The 19,225-nt window shown below is 39.5% G+C and overlaps 2 protein-coding genes across 2 annotated transcripts in view; one reads left to right on the plus strand and one right to left on the minus strand.

Annotated features, from left to right (window-relative positions):
- Window positions 1-996: 996 nt before the first annotated feature.
- Window positions 997-9,676, minus strand: LOC135461978 (leukocyte receptor cluster member 8 homolog). The gene is given in 17 exon segments (XM_064739288.1): window positions 997-1,155; window positions 1,592-1,799; window positions 2,023-2,152; window positions 3,362-3,430; window positions 3,630-3,764; window positions 3,879-3,971; window positions 4,160-4,209; window positions 4,212-4,291; window positions 4,451-4,630; window positions 5,091-5,330; window positions 5,486-5,629; window positions 5,876-5,926; window positions 6,251-6,464; window positions 6,880-7,051; window positions 7,470-7,509; window positions 7,648-7,986; window positions 9,567-9,676. Coding segments are annotated over 17 exon segments (2,343 nt in total). The 5' UTR covers window positions 9,611-9,676; the 3' UTR covers window positions 997-1,001.
- Window positions 9,677-9,821: 145 nt separating this feature from the next.
- LOC135470329 (cAMP-dependent protein kinase regulatory subunit-like) overlaps window positions 9,822-19,225 on the plus strand; it is an 87,786-nt gene continuing 78,382 nt past the window's right edge. Inside the window, exon 1 of the mRNA XM_064749207.1 lies at window positions 9,822-9,986. Coding sequence (XP_064605277.1) covers window positions 9,822-9,986 — 165 coding nt within the window. The remainder of the gene's footprint in view (window positions 9,987-19,225) is intronic.

The raw sequence follows: 19,225 nt of genomic DNA on the forward strand, positions 1-19,225 counted from the left end.
ACTTACTGTTGTCTCAAGTCCATTACATTTTAATCAAATGTTTAAAATGATTTTATCAGAAAACAGCTACAGAACAACAAATCAGTAAACAACAATGTATACTATCGACTTAAACCTGCATCAAATCAACATTTAACACGCTGAATTATTAGAATTTTCACGTTGGATCCTCTTCTCTAGGATTGCATCACATCTTACCACAGCAACAAACCTTCATTTTCCAGGGGACTGAAAATCCTGGAGCAGCACCTGAAAGAGAACTGAATTCAGCAGAGTTCATGATGGAGAGAGTCTGAAGACTCTCTACAGTCTGAAAACAAAGACTCCTTGATCAGTCTGAAATCAAAAATCATCTGGGCAAACTGATCCGGGATACTCCTCATCACATGGGCAATTTAAGTCTTTTTGAACTGGATTCATCAATGTAGAAAGGCTTGACTCAAATTAATCAAAACTCCAACTCCGCTTGATTTGGTGGAACCAAAACAATCTGGGAAAGATTGATTTTCACAGATCATTCTGCCAAAGCATCGACCGCAGCTTCCACGGCTGGAGTAAATATCCTGGCTGCACAGAAATGTTCACATAGTCCTGGTAATCACACAACAATAATCTTCTTGAACCTCTTCTTAAACTGGTAAGAATTATATGGACTGTCAACTGGGTTGCACACATCTCATTCTGGCTGCTGTACAATTAAACACACTAGAATAGTTCGTCAGGAATCAAATGCACTTGCAAGATGTATTCTGGATGATACATCTCATTTTGATGTGTCCTTGCAAACAACTTCAAGACTTCAAAACTTATTAGTCCATTACCTTCTGAAAAAAGGTGCAAATCTGGAAAAGTGGGACGATTTTAAACTTGTGCCACCAGCCAGGATTGCCAAAGGAAGAACGATTTAGATTACTGATGATGCTCCCCTCCCCCTTCCCAATGGTTCCCATGACCCCAACCCTGTCCCCACCCCCCAAAATGAGCAGAGCTGGCCTCCTCTGCTAGGACATTGTGGTCATGCTCTGCTTGCAGTCCACCTTGGTACGGTCGGCACTGAACACAACGCTCTGTTCCGACAAAAACTGCTCGCACTCTTCCCGCTTAGCAAAGACAAGCACTGACTGGCAGAACTCAACTGGCAGCGTGGGGCGATAACTACATTGACCACATTCAAGATCAGGGTGAAGAAAACACCAGGAATGGAAGAGAAGAAAAAATACAGAGTTAATGCATTTAAATCATGACAAGTAAAATTAAAGAATTTAAATCATGACAAAGACCAGTAAAGATCAAGCATTTAAATAATGACAATCGAAGATATACACACACAACAAACATTTAGTTTAATACTTACAGTTGTCTATACTTACCAAACCGCAACATCCATCCTCTCTGCTAGGTCTGACATTATCACTAAGCACTAATGTCAAATCATCAAATTAACAAGGTACTTTTCCATGACATTTTAAAAAGACAAATGCTAATGAAAATTTTTGAATTACAGAAAAGACTAGGCTTAAAAGATTTCTGATAAAAAAGTAATGATGTTGTGTTAAGAGTGAAATGTTTTTCTCTGCTACAAAATACATACGCTTTGATAATGGATTGCAGAGCTTTCTTCCGCATTCTTTCAAGGAACCAGTCCATTAAGTAGCCAGACATTTTAGGAGCCACGGTATATAATTTGAAGAATTTGACATAATTGTTTAAAGAGCAAGCTGAGCGAACAGCTAAGGCATGTTTGATACACTCATCCTCATGGTCTTCTGCTTTTAAACTAGCCAGACATGTGTTCAGATCTGAAATAGTACGAGAAAAAGTAGAAATGTACAAAGGCAGCCGCAAAAGATTTATTCAGTAAGTTTAGCCTGTGTTAACAGTCCACTGTACAATGTAGGAGGCTTCTCAAAACCAGTAACATCAACTAGAAATCGTGTATCACAAATACAAGGCTACATGACTTGTGTACACAAGTGGACTACCAGCAAAAAATCTGAATAAGTTAAGGCAGTAAATGTTTACCTAATGTGTTAGCTGTGAAAATGTAGTAAAGTATTCTGTATGCTGTAAACTCTATACAATTGCCTGCTCTTCCTTCTGAGTACAGATTCTTCAGCTGTGTTTGACACTGGTTGAATTCCTCATGATCACCCTGAAACCAGAAAAGTATTGTCAAATTAAAACGATGCAAGCAATAGTATCTATGCAGTGATTGAACACATGTACAGCATTGAGCCGGTGTCTACTTGTGTTGATAGTTACGTCATAAACAAGTGGTCAACTTTTGTTGGAATTCTCGATTGATACAGTCACTAAGAACTGTTAGAAATAAACTTGAGAATTTCTCCTCTGCTGTAGCATTCTGCCCTTCCTGAATGACCCACGGATTGTTACGCCAGCCGTACACAAGAATGCAATCAAACTATACTCTAAACCCTTGCAACCACATGAGGGAACCTTTCCTGGATGAAGTAATTCGAGCTATGTTGTCTACTGTTCATTCTTTCCATTTAACAGACATTTTGTGGGAAAACTGGTGATGTGGCACTAGTGTATCAAAGAACAGTATTCAATTCTGCCTCGACCCGAGTCTCCCCTGTGCAGGAAAAGGTACCATATTGAAGAATTTCAAATTAAATGCCAAAATATAACCAATACGCAGGCTGGGGTCAATAATTGGATGAGTGACAAATGCCAACTCAGAGTATAATACATGTATGCATTGCAGTGTAGCCCACACAACAATCCCTCCAAAATATCGGACTATACTTAACACTGCAAATTGTGCTGCATTTTGCAAGATAATTTCTATATAAATATATGGTTTTAGTCATTTAACCGTAGAGTGTGATTTCTCAGCTGAAAACCTTGACCCCTATACTGGATTGGGTTTCTGTTTAAAAGGATATAGAATCGACGCTGACTGGCTACCTGGTTTAACTGCAGCTTTGGTCACGCCTGAATAAATCTGCCATACCTAATATTTGGCTTAGGCTACATGCATAGTCTAGACTTGCCTCTTTCTAACACCAGCCAATGAGAATCCCTTTCAGTAATATTTCAGCTAATTTACACTTACAAGCGATAGAACATCTCTAAGACTAGAAGCTAGGTAAATGTTCCAAACAAGTATCTGTTATCATCTTGAAGCATCAGCCGCCTTTAATGTATCAGGTACATGTAGGATCTCTCTGGGGTAAGTCAATCTCTAATAGATGAAAGACTTCAGTCAATAACGAGAGTTCTCCTTTACTGTAGCATTCTGCCCTTCCTGAATGACCCACGGATTGTTAGGCCAGCCGTACACAAGAATGCGGGGGTTAAGCTTTACAGACTGAGGTGTACTGCTTTTAGTACAAACCTTCTCCATGGCTATCCGAGCATGGGTCTCGTAAACCCGTACTGTGAAATTGTCCCGCACACCTTGTACCTGTTAACAAAAACAATTTATCTCCTCAGTAACCTGAAGTGAAGAAGCTTCAAATTTTCACAGCTGAAGTGTGAATCTAGCACTGTATGCACTAACACAAATTGTAACTTCCTTAAATATCCATGGATCCTTCATCAAAATTGTAATATTAAAAAAAAGCTTTGTTGCTAAATGTTCTGTGTTTATTTAGAGGACTTACAGTAAGGTCTTGTCTTATAGATTTCATCTGTTCACACGCATAGTTGTAATCCTGCTTGTTTTTCCATTGCTGCTGCACCATGTGGAGAGACTTCTTCAGCACTTCTACTGGGCGGACAGTCCGTGGGTCAGGAGCCTGCCAAACAACCAGTAACACACCTAAGACACAACTTTTGGCTTACAAATACTAATTATTACTACAAATTATCAAGCTAAGCAAGGCAAGGCAAGGATAATGTTTTGCACTTACCGTGGTTAACCGCAGGTACATTTTCTCCAGCTCCTGAGAAGTACCAACAATATGCACAGAGGCCCAGTCCATTTCTGTATCACTGTCTTGCCCCTACAAGAGGCAAAGATACTTGTAATCCAGGATCATAATAGAAAGCATATGTGTATAGACTTCTTGTGTGGAAACTGAACCTGACACTACACATAGCCGATACATCAAGCAACCACAGATAACACTGTATCATCTTTAAAAGTGTTTACTCAAAACATATAGTTCATATAGGTAAATGCATTTCATACCGATGTGAAATTGTTGATACTCAGAGAGAGAGTTTCTTTCCGAGATTCTCCCCAAGTTGATGTCCAAATCTTGCAGCTCGCTTCATCAAACGTGCAGCTTTGTCAGGATCATTGAAGTCCATTTTAAAATTCCTGCAATACAAAAATCCACAGGGTTTGTTTTAGCTTTCACACAGAACAGACAGATCAAGATGGATTTTATATAGAAACTTATAATTATATCAACAGTCAACTTCATGATTTTCTACAGGTCTTGCACTTTTTTTTTATGGATTAAAAAAAACAAAACACCTTTTTTTGTCTTTCTTGTTTCGTTTGCCTTGATTGTTCCTGTTGCCAAATTTGTCATCAGGAGTTTTATCTTTGCCACGTCCTCTGCCTCGCCCACCCCTACGTCCTCGCGATGTCCGTCTGTTAGATGAGCTGCCCCGTGGGGGAGTGCTTCGCTCCGTGCCTGAGGAACTCGGGCTACTGCAACACAAGTAATCATCTATGACTATATTCCCCTTCCTTGAGCCCTTGCAACAGTGCAATAAATCAGAGCCCATCTAAACAGTGCAATAAAAGTAAGTTCCCCCAAAACCTTTTTTGATATCTCCCTTGATATGTACCAGATCGCAATGAAATTTTGCACACACCATCCCAGTAATCTGGTGGACCTGGTATATCAAGGATTAACGTGCAGGTGCAGTTGTGCGCTAACTGGCATGCGCAAACTGAAAATCAGTCGATTTTGAAAATTTCACCAAAAGAGCCGGGTTACTGGGATAGTGTGTGCAGAATTTCATTGCATACCACAGGAGATATCAAACAACGTTTTTTGGGGGAACTTACTTTTGTCGCACTGTATATATTTTATCATATCACATCACGCCATCTTTAATTACATGTCTAGTACACAAGAGAGTCCAGATCAGAAATATGCAAGTACCTGGAGTATCTTCTCCTCCGTCGACTTCTATAATTTGGTGAACGAGAGCGACTCCTGCTGCGACCAGAGCTGGTACTTCGGGATCTGGAGCGTGATCGCCTGTATGTGGGCACAAGGTCTCTAGAGAAAGGGCGCTTAGCTGGAGATGGTCGTCCACGCCCTCTGTTTCCCATCATCTGGAACCCGACGTGGGCATTCTGTCTGAAATCTCCCCTCGCTGATGGAGGAGCAGTCTCAAGTCTGAAAGATACAGAGGCCCAGAAAATAGAAGAGTGGGATGATCAAAAAGTTTCTCACCTTAAATGTCAGTGGTTACGTGTTTGGAGCAAACAATAGTGTGATTTCTCAAGGGTGGAAAAAAATCGACATGAAAGGTTATTTATTGAGTTACTTACACAGGTAATGGTTCCTTGCTCCAATCTAAAGTGAAAGCAGAGCCATCATTGAAGGCCTTTGTCAGTCTTTCTTTTAACAGTCTTTCCACCTTATCTTTATGCCACTCTTGAGTTGCACTAGCAAAGGCTCTTTGGACGTAGTCTCTACAACACAAGTTCAATTGTTTTCATTCAAATATGTTTTTAAACATGGGGGCATCAAAGAATGAATATATGAACACTATTTTTTTTTAACCACACTTAACAAATGGAACAATACCTCGACCATCACTAAGATCTGGTTAAGACAAGAATTTGTTTTGAAGCCATATCATGCTTTTACTTCTGAAATCATGTAAGTTACAATAAACCTGGAAGGCTGCAAGAAATAAGAGTGACAGCAAATCTTACTTTAGAGATGGTGGCCATTCCCCTGTTGCCATAGCAGCATCTCCATCTTTCCTGGAAAACAAGCAATTGGCAAGTTATGGAAACTTATATTTACAGAAAATTTGAAGGATATAAAATAAAATTTGTAAGAAGTTTATTTACTTGATTTGTGGTTAATGCCCTACTCAAGAATATTTCCCTTATACAATGACGGTCAGCACTGTGGTGGGAAGAAACTGGGCAACCCACAACCTTTGTTTGATATTCTATACCTCATATGCTCAAATCAGTTCATCTTGCCAACACGTAACCTCTAATTATGAACCAATTTAAAGTCAGCAACTGGTGCACTATTACAATGAATCAGGTATGTATTACAGCTCTTACTACACCTACTGTGTTGGAGCATTGCTGTTCACACACTCAGATTCCATGGAGTTTTCCAAGTTGTTGGAATTACATGGGTAAGCAGCATTTGTAGCTGTGTCTTTGGGAGGTGCTGGGGGTTTGTTGTATCTTGGCCCAGGTGCTCGTTGGTTCATAGCGTTATTTTGGGATACTGCAGATCTCTTAGGAATTTGGAAGCGAATGCCACCTGACCCGGGTGCCTCTACAGAAACACAAGATGGCATACGTTAGATAAAACTGCAATAGTTAATACTGATTCGGGATAATGGAAACAGGTAATAGGTAGCCTTTAGCTTTTTCTGGTAACTCAGAATGTATGATCTTCAAAGTCTACATATGAAGACTCTAAGCGAGCTGGGTGTATACTTGTCATCACCGAAACCAGAAATGTGAACGACAAAAAGTTGGTTCAATCAACAGCCAGGCTAAAATGTGAAAGATACCAATCAAAGCCAAAACTGAACCTTGTCACAGCTTAAACCATGGTGGTGGAATTTGACTGTTCAAGAGCTCATCATTCCACAAGAAGTAGTTTGAATGGGCAGCAAGGTTCAGAGACATGGGCAATATAATATATATTTCCAGTGTATCATTTCAGTAGGTATAGAAAAACTAACGTTTTGGTCTTGGTCCAGGATATCCATTTATGCCTGTATAGCCATGTTGAGGTCTGTTTGGCATCATATGCCTTGTTTGTCCAGTTTGGTAAGGCGAAGATGCTGTACATGCTTGACTGTGCTCGTAGGAGTTCCCTTGCATGTGATGAATTGGTTCACTATGGTAATTATCCTGCAATAATGAATGAATACCTCATTTACTACATCTAAATATATTTGACTAATATTTAGCGCCATACTCATTTTCACTCACATGATGGCATTCACGTTTAAGGGTGGAGCAAGAATATCAAGTAAATACTCGCACTTCAATAGGTACATGACAAAACTCCCGACAAAGATGCAGCTGCAGCAGACAGAAATGTATTCAAACATGTGATCTTATTGGTCAAGGGACTAATAGTAGCGAGCCAACCTTGTAACAGTACGAGCCAACAAGTACATTAAATCTAGAGAATGACTGATGCACTACTTTTCCAGTATTTCAGCGATATTGTGACAATTACTTATTCCAATAGTTCAGATAATCTCACTGAGTTTCCATTGTTAAAACAGAATGTGTATTATGCCATTTTGGTATATCAGCTTACCATTTTATCAAAGTTGTTGTACATGTCCCCTTCGTAGTAGCTGAAACACACAATTTGTCAATCAATCAACAGCATATATGAATTCTTATGAAATATTGCATCAAGCTTTTATGGACCTGTGAAAATGAACATTTCCTGCTAGGTCATTCATCTACAAGTAAATAATGTAACCACTTACTTGCTATAGTTGTAATGTTGCTGCTGATACATGCTAGCATACTGTTGCTGCTGCTGGTAGTAATTCCAGGTATCAGCAGCAGTCTGATAGCTAGGTTCACTTGGCGGTGGAGGTGGGGGTGGAGGTGGGGGTGGGGGAGTCAGCTGAACTGGAGCTGGGATAACCCCCATTGTTGTGTTCTTCTCTTCACTTTGTCCTTTAGCTGCAGCACATCCGGCAGCCTCTAAAGCTTTTCTCGCTTTTTCCCATTCAGGGTTATTAGGAAACATAGTGGGGGTGTCTTTTGATATTTTGTCACCGTCCACTTGCAGACATGTAATTCCTGAATGTGCAAAGTTGCTGAAAATAAAAGAAAATCAATAGATATAAGCTTGAAATCTTACTTAGCCTAAGATAATGCATGTTCGAGGGATTCTAGCAGTAGTTGCAGAAATACATCAGACTAATGTATTAACTTAAAATTGTGAGCTAAAAAAAGTTTCCAGAGTTTGAGACGATGCCGATTTAGGTATCATATGAATTCACCCCCAACAAAAAAGGTATTCTTTTTATTTCTTGTTGGGCAGAATTAAGACTGAAGTTGTTCTTACAGATAGCAATAGAAATATAAGTTCTCAAAGGGATTTCAATGCCAAAACTCAAGTTATATTTAAAACCCCACAGTGTAGGTCACGTGACAAGTAAAAATGGCTGTCGACAGCAAGGTGCTCGGTACCACCAAAGTTCTAGCAGTCAATGTCACCAAAAGGCGCGGAGAGGACAGTATTCGCAATTCCATCAGAAAATTATATAAGAAAGAGTGACGGAGGTAAGTTAGATAGCTGTGGAAAGAACATGGGAGTCAGAAATGTGCAGCAATATTTTTTAAGAGGCTGGGTTAGACTCAGTGTTGCCGAGGTTGCTATCACCTGAGACCAGTGGCCTAAGGCTCTACATGTACAGGTAAATTCCCTAACACATGATCTTTTTCTTTGTTGTTGTTAACTATGTAATTCAGCCAGGTAAGCACTCTCAAACCATTTCCAAATCATAGTTTATTTCTCCAAAAAAACATCACTACTACCATTCATAACAGAATTATATTGTGCAATGTGCTTCAACAACAAAGACAATCTGATTTAATCTTTTTTTTATGATTTAATCTGGAACATCTAAATTATGACCACAGTCTAAATTGATCACAGTAAGGCATAACTTCCTATACCCTTGCGACTTTCTCAGCAAGTTACTTACCTCAAAGATTGTTTAAGTGTATTAAGATCTGATATAGAGGTACTCGCGAGTCGCTACAGGTAAAATTCTTTTTAATGCAGCCAAATCTGGCAGCAAGTTTCCATGCAAATATAACTTTCCTATCCTCGACTTTTCAACTATGATAGGAGGCCAGTGCCCAAAATAAGAGGAGAGTCAACTAAGCTTAGGCCAAATTTATGGTTACACGTTGTGAATCTAAAGTGAAATGAACTGTTAATGATGTAATAAACGCACTTCACTATTTTACATATGCAGACTACTAGGCTAAGCTGAGAGGTGAGACCCAAAGTCCAAACCTCTATTGGACTGCAGCCATTGCTTAGAAAGGACTTATCGGGCATGGCGTGAGTCGGTGTATGGTTTACCATTGGTTCCCACTGTGGCTTGTTCATCCCACATTTTTATGCACACGTCGGTTTTCTGTCATCACACAAAATCCACGGCAAAGCATTTACTGTACTATCCTCAGAACACGAGAATGAAACAAGTGAGGACTGATTACTGTAGGTCATGGAAGCTCTGAAAGCGCCAAGAGTGAAAATTTTTTCCGCCATCTTGGAAATTAGGTTTACGCCTGAATTAAAACGGAGCGAAATACGAGTAAGTTTCATACGCACACCTTTTCAAACAAATGCACAGGACTTGACTTCACTATTTAACCTTACCTCTGAACTGGTTGTGATGTGATCAATTCATTTGTGTTCATCATACAGCGGATAAATAATCTGACCAAGTAGACTTCCTTGGTCCTCCCTTGCCCTGATTAAGCTTGATGACGTCACAATCACGATGGCGATACATACATGCGCAGTAGTACTTTGTTACAAACGATGTAAGAAAGATTTTCGTTGGTTAGTTGTGGCCAATTGACATGTGTTTGACATTCCAAGTTGACAGGAAATCACACCGGAGCATCAAAGATGGCAGCGAATGCAGACGAAGATCAAAGCCTTCGAGAATGCGAGGCCTATGTGCAGACTCACAACATCCAACAGATTTTAAAAGACTGTATCGTGCAGTTGTGTGTAAGCAAGCCTGACAATCCCATCACATTTTTGAAGGGGCATTTCGAGAAACTCGAGAAGGTAAAGACCCTTTCTTATCGCAGCAATATGCATGCCTAGTGTGTCTAAATTTAGCCTGGTTCTTCACGAGTGTATGTGCCTGCATGTTTAATGGGCAGATTATTAAATTGGTATGGGAGTTAAACATTATCCTTCTCAGAAAGCCTGACAACTGGTATTGAGCGAGGAGAAAATCGAACTATGCGTTGAAATAAACTGTTAACTCTTCAATATGCTCAAGATCGACTGTTGTGTTGATGCTCTTCAATAGCCTTCAGGTTGTGTGATTATGGACTCTAACTACCCAAAAATCTCAGAAAAGTAAGTATAAAACTGTAAATCTGATATTTACCTGCCTCAACATTTAAACTCATTGAACTGAAAAATCCATTCGGTCCATAACGCAAAGCAGTTTACGGAACGAGGTGGGCCATTAAATGTACTTAAAAACATCAGAGCACACCGCTGTCTGATGTGGATTGAAGAGAGGGGGATATTTATTAGCCGTCTAGGTATAAATTAGTTACCGGGTCAAATTTTGTTGAAATCCAGAGAAATATTTCTTTCTCTCTCACCAATATGAGATTATGCAGTAATTGCCCGTCAGGTGTACTAAAATCTTGGAACCGAGTGCCAAAAGATATGGAAATCAACCTAAGAAGACAGGACCACATAGCCAGTCTTAAATGACAAGTTTGGTGATGGCCATCAGTCGTCACAGAGACAGAATAAAAAGAACAATTTGCTCAGTCAGTCAAGCGAAAAAGTGAAATCTAAAGGTTTCAGTCAAGGAATGTCCAATGTGCAGATTACAAAAGGTCATGAAAACATCACTTTTGGTCCTGAAATTTAACTTTTTCCAGACGGAAAAGTAACTTCCAAACAAACCTCAAAATAACTTTCTAAGATCAGCAGAATTCTCAAGAAGATAAGTATTGTGAGTCATAGACAAAATTTTAGGTGAAATGCAATAAATGTCTATACTACTGGCAGCCATTGTACATGTAGTTACTTCTATTGTGTGAACCCTTTGTCTTTGGTAGTTTGACAACTCCGCATGGTGACCATGTGGTTTTGAAGAACAAGTAAATAACATGAGCCCAGGTATTTATTTTATTTATTTGATTGGTGTTTTACGCCATACTGAAGGATATTTAACTTACACGATGATGGCCAACATTATGGGGTAGGTGGGAGGAAACTGGACAGAGCTTGTGGGAAACCCATGACCATCCGCAGGTTACTGCAAGACTTTCCCACTTATGGACGGAGAGGAAGCCAGCATGAGCTGGACTTGATTTCAGAGCGAACGCATTGGTGAGAGGTTTCTGGGTCATTATGCTGCACTAGCGCGCTGACCAACTAATCCACGGAGGCCCCCCCATGAGCTTAGGTAGATAACCATGCCAGTTGACCATCCACCAACCACCATCCACCATATCATCCATGTAGTTACTGGCCCCGATGGCACAGTTGGTAGAGCGTCCAGTTTGGTGACAGTAGATCCAGGGTCATTCTGGGTCGAGTCACACCTAAGACCTTAAAAGACCAAGTTGTAACTTCCTGGCTTGGCGTGCAATGACTGATTGACCTGTTTCGGTATAATGGCACGAGCGGGGCAGCTTACTTATCTTCAGCAAGGTGTCTCAGTGAAGCAGCACTAGATGAAAGAGCGGTGGAAATCTGCTGTGCAACAAGGAGGTGCATTACATGCACTTTAAAGATTTTTTCAGCATCATATGACTGAAAAATAGTTAAGTGCGACGTTAAACCTCAAGGACTTAGTCACTCCCTCATCAGTGTAGTGGTGAGGTAGCACACATGGCAGCAGAGGCCACTTTCACAAAATTATAAATTAAATCACAACTTTTGTCATAAATGACATTGTGTGGGTTATAATGCATAAGCGGCATGATTTGAGAGAAAACAGGTTATCTGTGTCCAAGGGCTCTGAAAAGCCACATGAGCCTTAACCCTTCTGTAACAGGTACTGCCAACAGTATCTATGTTGTCATCGTAAGATATTTAAATCGAATTTTATACCAGTATGTTGCATGTGGTTGATGTGGACAATGGTCCTTTGACATCTCATTTGGCGTGAGTATTGTCCAGGTTAAAATGTGGCAGTATCAATGTTTGGTGGTGCTCACGATCAGTGTGAATCACTTTGCTTGGCATGCAGACTCTTGAGTCCCTTTGTTCTCTGACCATGGGCTGATCTGGTGTTTCACTGCCCTGATCATTAATGGTAATACCCTGACATTCACCAGCCAGTGTGTAGTAGTTGACTACATGATATCAGAGGCTCATTACCTGGATAGGCGAACACGTTTAGCGTGATTGATATGTTGCAGTATGAAGCAGAAAACTGAAGTTTTTTTGCCCACCAGCTGGCCAAGATAATCAACATGTTAAATCAACATGTTAAACTGCATATACGTATATGCACATGCAGATAAGATAGACTTTGAAGGATTTAAAGCTGGCCTACATCCGAGAGTCTTATCACACCTTTGTCAGCTAGAGGCGCCACAGCGGTTTTGGGTTTCAGGATAATTTTCAAATTCATGTTTTTATTGTCCAAGTTTATGTTTTTACATGATATTTCATACTAATGTATGTAAACAAAATACCTTATATTGTTACACTTATCCTTATTGATGAATACTTTTGGCACTTATCATTCCGGTGTATACACCCATATACTGAAGTCAAAAACCTGCTATGCTTGCTCATGGCTCATGTTTGAGGACATTATTACTATGAAAGTGTGAGGCATTTCATTGAAGGGACAACTATATTGTCCAAAATGCATATTTACATTTAGTTGAAGAGTGGCTGGGGATCCACAAGAAATGTCACATAAGCAGGTGTGGGAGTTACATGTAAATGAAGGCCTTCCTGTACGTGGATGATACACATAGATGTTGATGTATGTGTGATACATGTACTGTAAACATTTCAGAGCAGCACATTGAGATACATCTACCGGCAGCATTATTGCAGAGAATAAGCAACACTTCTTCAGCTTACACTTCACAGTGTTCCTTTCTTCTTGAATACTGTGTTCACTAATCATTTCTTTGAAACATATTACGTACATGTAAGTTGCATGTAGATAATCACATCTGTGTTTTTTTTCATGTGACAATGAATGTAATCATAATTTTCAGATGTGACCTTTTTAACGTGTGGTCCTCTCTTAGGGTGTGTCTGTGCACCTGCGAGAGCCACTTTGTGGTGGAATATGTAAAGATCCTTGTGTTAAGATAATTTCCTGTTGCCTTCCCAAGCAGTTGTCTGGCCAAGGCTTGTATCTAGACTGAATACACTAGTAATTGGAATCTTCATGAAAAGAGTGGAAGCCTGCTCTGTCAAGTCAATTAGTGCTAGCTGAAGGCTGGCAAAGGTAAGCCTGCCAAGTTCTGACATCAGAGCTGATACCCGAGCTGGCCTGTTTTCCCATACACTCTGTCATATAGCAGTGCCAAGGCAGCTAAGCTTGCTACTCGCTATAGTGATTAAATGTTTCCTCTCCCTTCTTTTAGCTGAAAACCAAAAATACTTTCGATTGACCTCTATTCATGTTGAGTGAAGAAGCCAGCCCAGATTTAACTGCACGTCAGCCTTACCTGGGCTGGCAAGTGTACGATGTATTATTCTGTGTGCTTCCAGAGGTGAACTGCTGAGTACTGTGTGTTACATGTATGGATACATGTATGTTGTAGATCATGAACACATCTGTACTGTAGATCATGAATATGTGTACACTGTAGATAGATACACTTTGCTAGATCTTGAGTACATATAATTAGGTGTCCCAGCACAGAGTGCTGGGACACCTATTGAAATTGTTTGGATTTTTAATGGTTTTCTTCCATTTTCTTGAAAGCTTTAAGAACTCTAAAAGGAAAAGTTTTCACTGGATGTTGTTGAAATTTGGTGATTTTAGGAACAAGGTTACAAGGCAAATTTTGGCTGTTTTTGGTTAACTTTGGTCATGTGACATGTTGGCCATCTTGGATTTTGATCGAAGCCTTTAAAAATATTCTTCTAAGGAAGCAACGAACAGATCTTTTGACATTTGATGTACTTGTAGAGTGATGGTAAACGTTCTGTCATCATAAAATCTGTCTAATTTTGATGATGTTTCCATGTATTCTGGTGTATTTGGCAATGCTGATTCCAAGTCTTATTAGCTTTTTGAGATGTGGTGAAAAAACTTTTTTCAGTTATGTAATTTCAGTGACCTGTAACTCAAGAACTGTGGTTGCTAGAAATGTGAAACATGCATCAAAATGTAGCCAAAGGCATGTAGTCTCTGGTGGATTTGAGCTATGATCAATACTTTTCTCGCTAGAAATGTTTAAATGACACCACCCTACTTCAGATATAGAAATGTAAGCCCGTTGAATTGTGGGAAATTAGTTTAAGGCATTACTTTCGTAGTGTTTTTGTTATTTGAAGTGGGCCTTGATGCTTGGCCACCGGTATCGCTGTAAGGAACATAAACACTTTAATTATAAACTGTATTCGGCAAATGATCATCCTAGATGCATGTGCACTGTTGATCATGGATATGTGTACACTGTACATCAAGGATACATGTACACTGTAGTTCATGGATGTGTGTACACTGTACATCAAGGATACATGTACACTGTAGTTCATGGATATGTGTACACTGTACATCAAGCATACATGTACACTGTAGTTCATGGAAGTGTGTACACTGTACATCAAGGATACATGTACACTGTAGTTCATGGATGTGTGTACACTGTAGATCATGGATACATGTGCACTGTTGATCATGGATGTGTGTACACTGTAGTTCATGGATGTGTGTACACTGTACATCAAGGATACATGTACACTGTAGTTCATGGATGTGTGTACACTGTAGATCATGGATACATGTGCACTGTTGATCATGGATGTGTGTACACTGTAGTTCATGGATGTGTGTACACTGTAGATCATGGATACATGTACACTGTAGACGACGAATGCATGTACACTGTAGTTCATGGATGTGTGTACACTGTTGATCATGGATGTGTGTACACTGTAGATCAGGGATATGTGTACACTGTAGATCAAGAATACATGTACACTGTAGTTCATGTACACTGTAGTTCATGGATGTGTGTACACTGTACATCAAGGATACATGTACACTGTAGTTCATGGATGTGTGTACACTGTAGACGACGGATACATGTACAGTGTAGTTCATGGATGTCTGTACACTGTAGACAGTGGATACATGTACAGTGTAGATCATGGGTACATGGACAAGGTAGGCCAATAACGGAAACGTGAACGCTGTAGATGATGGATACATGGGCTTTGTAGCGGATATGTATGTAAATGTATATTTATTTGCACATAACAGATATTACCCTAAGATAGAAGTAACCAGATACATGTAAGCAGTTATATAGTAACCAAGTGACTTTATCACTGAAGTCTGTGATGTAATCCCTTACAAGACATATAACCAAGATGAAATAGCAAAAGACGATAACCTACTTTGTACATAATGACACTATTGTTCACCTGTGAGTGCTTTCTTTTGTGTATTGCCCAGTTTTGAAGGATTTCACTGTAGTTCTTTGAATGTGTGTTAGCATGAGAAATAATCTCAAGCTCTTGTTGAAGAGTTACTAGGTAGAAGGTACATGTACTTTGGGTTTGTTAGACATACATAGTAATATAGTATTATAAAGGGTCATCTTTCCAGTAAATCAGCCACTTCTTACATCTGTTGTAGTAATCATACACTTCATTTAATACTACTCCCCTCCCCGTTGTTTGCATCAGTGCACAGCCTAACCTAGCAAAACTCACTTCATTGTAAGCCATGCTATCGCACTAGATGTAGTTTAGTGCATATAGTCCTCCATAGAAAATGCATGCATATAATTGGTATTAAAACAAAGAAAGTACATCCCTTCAAAGAAAAATGGGGCCTCTGTGGCTCAGTTGGTTAGTACATTAGCGCAGCGTAATGATCCAGGAGCCTCTCACCAATGCAGTCTCTGTGAGTTCAAGTCCAGGTCATGCTGAGTTCCCCTCTGGCCGTAAGTGTGAAGGTCCTGCAGCAACCTGCCGATGGTTGTTGGTTTCCTCCAGGCTCTGCCTTTTTTTCCTCCCACCATAATGTTGAAGTGAAATATTCTTGAGTACGGGATAAAACACCTATCAAATAAATAAATTTATAAATTCAAAGAAATACAGTGTTATATATTTATTTATTTGATTGGTGTTTTATGCCGTACTCAAAAATATTTCACTTGTATGAGTCGGTGGCCAGCATTATGGTGAGAGGAAACTGAGCAAAACCCGTCGATACTGATGACCATCCGCAGGTTGCTGTCAGATCTTCTCACGTATGGACGGATGATATACAAGATAAATAAAGGATAGACTTTTAGAGCTTTTTCTTTTCTGTTATTAAGAACTTTGCGTATGATTGTGTGTGTGACCAAAACTTTAATTTGTTTGGTATTATTCTTCACAACCGATGCAATAAGCAGATCCATGTACTATGTGTGACTGAAGATTTTGTCCCTGACTAAGTTACACATCAGGCCCGATTCGGATAGCTCTCTCGATCTTAAAGAAGATTTTTAAAGGTTTCTGTGGAAGAAGAGTTGAAAATGGAAAGGCGCAGCAACAAAAGCCTCACCAAAATATTATTGAACTTTATTTGCTTCTATTAAAGCCATTTTTGTGGTAAGTCCACACACCTTGAGCTACTTACAGTCAGGCCCAGGGACATATAAGGGGGGCATATTGCTTGGATTGGGCAGGTAACACAGGGAGTTAATTAGGTGCTTTACTAGGCATTAATTGAGAAAGTACTTGTAAACATGGAGCATATGTACTTGTATGTATGATGTTCATAAATGGCATTTCAGTCAAATTTATGGGCAGATGTTTTCCATGTCCGTAAGTGGTCAACACAAGAAACACGAGGCAGTACATTGACTATATAGAAGCACTAAATCTTAGTCTTATCATTGCTGTGATCAGGACTTATCAACCACCATGAGTGATAACCGTCTGTACAATAACTCATGTTCGAAAAAAGTTGGTTTGTGGAACAGTGACACACAGCCCAAATTCTTACGGCTCTTAAATGACTGTCAAGAGATTATGCTGCATGCGTGCTGCCTGGATTCTCTTAAGTCACAATAGGCTTACCATTCCCTTCCAAGAGAATTGAGTAAGTGCCTTTAGTGTCGAAGAGAATTAATTAAGAGTCTTTAATTAAAAACTTTCACTGGCTTGTGTGTTGTAAAATTACAGTTTACTTTAAGGATTGATAGCCTTCCAACATTTAAAGACAATTTGAAATACTCTGGTAGGCAGAATCTTCAAGAAAATTATGACTCTGGGTTATTTATTCCGACCACTAAAAGTTCTCTTAAAACACAATTCCCGAAAGAGGTTTTTTTTCCAAGGTTATGTGTCATTAAAGGTTTATTATCAATCTTGAAAAAAAACACACACAGAAAACACATGTTTTCTGAAGATCTGATAGTGCAATTGCCCTCCTTGACCTATCTCATTGCTGTTTGACATACATGTATATATCATCCTGGATGTATGAAATTGACAAAGATGTGAAATATGTCATCTTGAGAAACTTGAGACATAAGGAAATCGTTGTTGTGATCATTGTCTTGTGTTATTTTTTATTTAGCAGTTGTTCCTACTTACTCTCTCAGTGTGTCTGTTTACAAATAGAACGGAACAACATGTACTTGATGCCCGTGGCAGGGGGCATAACTCTGATTGGCATATAACACGTACATGTATTTATACATGTATGTAACATACACAGTTTTGGGTTACATTCCTGATGGTTATAGGACTCTTAGGCTGTCACAGACAAATGATTTTCAGGGAAAAGCTTTTAGTTGTCCAGTGATCCATAATTGTGGTTTGAGCTATTGTCAACCTTGTCGATATAATGTTTCTTCATGGGGATTTTAATCTTGGCCGTTTTCCTATATAGCCCAAGGGTGCTTTTAGTTTGTTAAGCATGTATCTCAAAAACAGACGTGTGTCTGCAGTTAGCCATCGCAGAATATGTTCATGTGCCTGAGCTGGGTAAATATTTACGATGAATGAATTCATGAAATGTGATAAGTTTGTGTACATGTACAATGGACTCCTATGTCTGGCTTCAGTGTAAATGTTTGCAGAGCACTTGCTGTATATGTCATGAACATATCTACACATCTTCATCATGAAGACTTGTGACTGCAGGGCGGTAAAATTACAGATTTTATAAGGCCTTATTACACGGCCTTATTGCAGAATATGTGGACCCTTATTACAGATTACATCAGGCTCCATTACACATTGCATGGAGCTTAATATTACAGATTATATTTGGCTTCATAACAGATTACATAGGGCCTCATTACAGACTACATGGAGCCGCATTACAGACTACATGGAGCCTCATTGCAGATTACATGGGGCCTCATTACAGACTACATGAAGCTTCATTACAGATTACATGGGGCCTCATTACAGACTACATGAAGCCTCATTATTGATTACATGGGGTCTCATTATAGATTACATGGGGCCTCATTACAGACGACATTGAGCCACATCAGAGTTTGCATGAGGCCTCTTTACAGACTACATGAAGCCTCATTATAGATCACATAGGGTCTCAATATAGATTAAATGAGGCCTCATTACAGATTACAGTGGACCTCATGACAGACTACATGGAGCCTCATTGAAGATTGCATGGGGACCCATTACAGACTACATGGAACTTCATTACAGATTAGATAGGTCCTCTTTACAGATTACATTGCAGATTATTTGAGGCACTGCCACTGTTTACATGATTTCTTGTTACCTATTACACCAGACCTTTTTACAAAGGATCTAGGACCGCATAACAGATTATATGGGATGCTGTCACTGTTTACATGATTTCTTGTTACAGATTACATCAGGCCTTTTTACAAGGGATCTAGGACCGCATTACAGATTATATGGGATGCTGTCACTGTTTATAGGATTTCTTGTTTCAGTTTACATCAGGCCTTTTTACAAGGGATCTACGACCACATTACAGATTATATGGGATGCTGTCACTGTTTACATGATTTCTTGTTACAGATTACATCAGGCCTTTTTACAAGGGATCTAGGACCGCATTACAGATTATATGGGATGCTGTCACTGTTTACATGATTTCTTGTTACAGATTACATCAG

The sequence above is a fragment of the Liolophura sinensis genome, chromosome 1 (assembly GCF_032854445.1).
Source record: "Liolophura sinensis isolate JHLJ2023 chromosome 1, CUHK_Ljap_v2, whole genome shotgun sequence".
In the NCBI taxonomy this organism is placed as follows: Eukaryota; Metazoa; Mollusca; class Polyplacophora; order Chitonida; family Chitonidae; genus Liolophura; species Liolophura sinensis.